Source organism: Trypanosoma theileri, assembly GCF_002087225.1.
Source record: "Trypanosoma theileri isolate Edinburgh chromosome Unknown TM35_Tth_8_V1, whole genome shotgun sequence".
Lineage (NCBI taxonomy): Eukaryota > Euglenozoa > Kinetoplastea > Trypanosomatida > Trypanosomatidae > Trypanosoma > Trypanosoma theileri.
Genome location: NW_021639850.1, coordinates 852,215 through 856,649, shown reverse-complemented (window position 1 = coordinate 856,649; position 4,435 = coordinate 852,215). Strand labels below are relative to the sequence as shown.

Sequence of the window (4,435 nt, the reverse complement as noted above, 5' to 3'; positions counted from 1 at the left end):
TATTATTATTATTATTATTATTATTATTATTATTATTATTATTATTATCATACATGGATGAAATTTCCGATGAACTGTTGCTAAAGCTCAAACAGCAACAACAACAACAAGGAAAAGAAAAAGAAGAGGAAGAACAGGAAAAGGAGGAAAGAACGATTATCTCCAACACACGGAAAAAGTACACCATCCTCCCCTCCGCCTCCCACAGTCTTCTCAGCACCACAGAACTACGCACAGTCCAGCGGTACATTGAACTGAATAAATCCCATCGCTTCACAGACCGCAGTGAACCCCCCGCGCAGGTCATTCCACAACTCCCCTTTCAACGTCAATACGGCGGCGATGAAGTTCTCCGCATGGAAGTGATGATTGTGCATGCGAAGGAAAGTGCATTGGATGTGCCGTTGCATTTCATCACACCAGAGGAATTCCACGCCCCACCACTGGAGGATCCACCCACACATCTCCCACTAGCCAGACGCGTGGTGACACTTCTAAAGGGAACGGAATCTATTCCCATGCATTGGGTGGAACCACGTCCAGGTGTAGGCATAATGGAAGAGAATAATGCAGTTCAACGGAAAGTATTAAAAGATGCCATTGCACGTGCACAATCTGCTATTCGTGCTGGAAATACATTAGAAGGTGGTTATCTTCTTTGTACGGTTGCTTCTTTACATTATAATAGTGGAAATATGGAACTGGCTAGATCTTATTTCGCCAAGGCATTACAGGCTTTTGAATCTATTGCTGATATTCGTGGTATTGCATTCTGTCATAATATCTTAGGTGTTTGTTACTATCGTCTGCGGGAATTTAAAATGTCACTCTTACATCATAAAAGACAAGAATCTCTTGGTGGATGTTATGCTCGGGCAGTAGCACAAATTAATATGGGTGTTAGTTATGCGGCTCTTGGGGAATTAAACTTTGCAGAATCCGCATTTGAAGATGCCTTGGCTAATGCACGCACATGTGAAGATAGTCTTTTAGAAACTATAACACTTGGAAATCAAGGACTTGTTTATATGCGTATGGGTAATATGCGGGAAGCACAAACAAGTTTAGAGCAATGTTTAGAGAAATGTAGTTTGGGAGGTGATAAGGGTGGTGCGGCTATTTGTCTCTTACTTCTTGGTGAACTCTATTCACTCATTCGAGATCACCATCACGCATTATTTTACTATGAACATGCCTACCGTGTGGGAGGTGAGGCGGGTTGTGCAGATGTGGTAGATATTGCTCGTGTAAGTATTGGAATAGCCCGTGGAAATGCCGCACTCAGAGATGCTGTTCTCCTGCAAGCAAAACGTATGGGTCAACATGTTGATCTTAAGGATGTAGTTGGATTACTTCCTCCATAATGTATATGTGTATGTATGTGTATGTGGAAGGAGAAGAGGAAGAGAACCGTGTATGTAAAGAAGAAGACTATATTGGGATAGAAGAAGAGAAAGAAAAAGAAAAGAAAAGAAAAAAGATCATACACAACACACTTCAGTTGTAATTCACTGTAGTACGTAAAAAGAAATTATATATATATATTTTTATTTATATGTATATATATGTACATGTATACGTATTATCTGTGTCTGTGTGAAATAGAGTCAAATACAGAAAAAAAAAATAATATTATTATTATTATTATTACTAAAGAAAAAATGTGAACAAATCTGGATTCTATTTCTTTCTTTATCTCTTTTTTTTCTTTCTTTGTTTCTGTATTGCTGAGGATAAAAAAACAAAACAAAAAAAAAACACGTCTTATTTATTTATTTTTATTTTTTAAACTTCACATGTTGCCTACCAAACTCGAGTGGTTGGTGGAGCGATGTGGAAAACCGATATTTACAAGTAATGATGATGTGCGTCGTGCAATGACAGCCTTGTTGGATTTATCTGCATACGTGGACCGTAAAGAGTCAAAGTCTATTATCACCTCATTTAAACGATTTTGCCGTAAAGATCCCGACACCATCGTTACCGTCATGGAAGCTGTTCCCATTGATCCCGCAGAGTCCACACACGGAAGACGGGCTTCTCTGCTACTCCGCTCTCTTCCACGGCAGGGATGTGATGATGTTATTTGGGAACAGGCAATTCAACTTTGTTTGGCTGGACTGAAGAGTAAAAAATGGGATTTACATGATTATCGTATTGCTCTTGCGCATGCCAGTCGATGGGGACGTCATCCTTCTTCTTTTGCAGTTGCCACAGAAGAACTTGTGAATGCACATGTGAGAAGTGCATCACAAACGGAACTTCCTATTTTACTTGTCATTTTAACTTCATTACCAGAGTTAAATCGATCCCCTTCTTTACAGGCAGCTGCAGAACGTGTTGTCACACTTGCAGAGATTTTATCACCAGCAGCAATTGGTCAAATATGTGCTTGTGTCAATAAGGTTCATTTTAGACATAGCGCGATGGCTATAGCATTACAGGAAGAAGCTATTCGTTTTGCAGAAGAAAGTGATTTATTTAGTGCTGTACAATTATTTAGCTTTATTTGTTATCAAGAGATGGATGCGATTAGTCCAGATGCTGTTAAATGTTTAGCAGAACGAATAATTGAAGGAAAAGAATTAGATCAAGAGACAGTTATGATATTATGTAGAGCTCTTAAAGCAATTCCTCGTCAAATACGACCTGAACTTTTAAGAGAAATCTCAGAAATGATGGCATTTTTAAGTTTAGAAGTAAAAGAATTATTAAATTTATCTATAGAAGAAGGTGGTCTTAAAGGAGAAACTTCTGTAGATAATATTCAATCTTTTATATCAAGATTTCTTGCTTTAGATACACTACTTCCATTAAATGATGAACGACCGAATGAATATATCTCCACGGTTAAACTATGTGTAGATTATATTACTGATAAATTAGAAGATATTGTTGCAGATGAAAATCCTCCTTTTTCAATTATACCAAGTCTTCTTAACGTCAATATGGATGAAACTCGAAATTGTGGTTTATCTATAATGCGAGAAGCTGCTCAACAAGGTCTTCACTTTCCCACATTACAGACATTTCGTTTTCTATTAATTCTTGGAGATCATAATATGAAGGATAAATGTGTTTATCGACATCTTCGAAATGAATTTGCTAAAACAGCTTCTGGTATTCCAATGATTCAACTTTGTGCCGCTTTAAAATGTTTTGTAAGAGGTCTTGTACAGAATCCAGAGGCTCATTCTTTGGAAGAGCAAGTAGATCAAGAATTGGAAAAGGAAGATATGGATACATTTCTTCGTTTTTGTGTGGAAAATTTACAACGAGGTTTTGCAGATGGTATGGAAGTAAAATGTGTTTTAGCGGCTATTGAAAGTTTATATCAACTTGGTTATAATGATGCTGTCTTGTATGAAAAAGTAGGATGTTACTTGAATACAAAATGTTTATCAGCATCACCATCTGTAAATAGTAGTGAAGCTGCAGATACCGTGTGTTTGGCATTAGGTGAAGATATTCTTGATAAATACCCAAATGTACACAATTTTTTACTTGAGGTGGGTAAAAATGGTATCAAGGGAGAATCTTCTTTACCTCCTACTGAATGGATGAATAAAAATGATCCTGCTAATTTTATTTCTCCCTTAACAGAGTTACAACAGGAAGGGTGGAATATTATTAATCGTATGGTGGCAACTCGATCAGCTGATATAGAAACCTTAACCAAGTTAGCGAAAGAATATGTTTCTATTCTCAAGTCAACTCGTGTTGATGATCTTAAATATTTTTTTGGAGTTTTTGAAGAAAAAGTATTTAAACAAGATAAGATTTTGAAAGAATGCCTTGATTATCTTGTGGAAAGCAATATGGCAGTTAAACTTTCGGCGACAAGTATTGGAGCTATGCTTCATAGTCTCGCTGCAGTACGCTTTACTTATCATCGTAGTGTAAAACGATTTATGATGGCTATTAGTGGAGAACAATGGAGTGAGATGGATGCTGCACCTTTAGTACAAATTGTATCAGGTAAGGCAAAACTCTCTCTACGTATTCCACAAGTTTTAGCTCATATAGGGGATCGTCTTGTAGAAGTATATACATTTCTCTCTCCAATGGATACAGCAGTACTTATTAATGCACTTCAGTCACTTGGATATGGTAATGATGAAGTTATGATGATGTTAATGCGTCATGCAGCATCAAGTGCACGTCGCTGGGATGAAGTGTCTCTCACATTACTTTTTGGTTCATCAAGTATTCATCGTCTACTTCGAACGGCAGAGGTGGCAACGCCGTTATTGGAACAGGCAGTTGGTAAAACTTCTTCACCTCATCTTCGTCAGAGAATTGCAATGTCACTGCGAAGGTCGGCACTTCCACGAGAACTTGTACAATCCTCAACAACCTCATTGACTGGAGGAAGTTCTGAAACTACTAAACCACTTCAGCTGACCTAAAGCGATGTGGGAAAAAAAAAAAAAAA

At 37.6% G+C, this 4,435-nt stretch overlaps 2 protein-coding genes across 2 annotated transcripts; both read left to right on the top strand.

Annotated features, from left to right (window-relative positions):
- Positions 1-53: 53 nt before the first annotated feature.
- TM35_000084540 (uncharacterized protein) lies at positions 54-1,364 on the top strand (the record flags this gene model as incomplete). The annotated part of the gene is made up of 1 exon (XM_029024319.1): positions 54-1,364. The coding sequence occupies one exon, from the start codon at positions 54-56 to the stop codon at positions 1,362-1,364; it is 1,311 nt and encodes a 436-aa protein (XP_028884722.1).
- Positions 1,365-1,796: 432 nt separating this feature from the next.
- On the top strand, positions 1,797-4,409 carry TM35_000084530 (uncharacterized protein; the record flags this gene model as incomplete). The annotated part of the gene is made up of 1 exon (XM_029024318.1): positions 1,797-4,409. One exon carries the CDS (start codon positions 1,797-1,799, stop codon positions 4,407-4,409), a length of 2,613 nt encoding a protein of 870 aa, XP_028884721.1.
- Between the last annotated feature and the right edge of the window lie 26 nt (positions 4,410-4,435).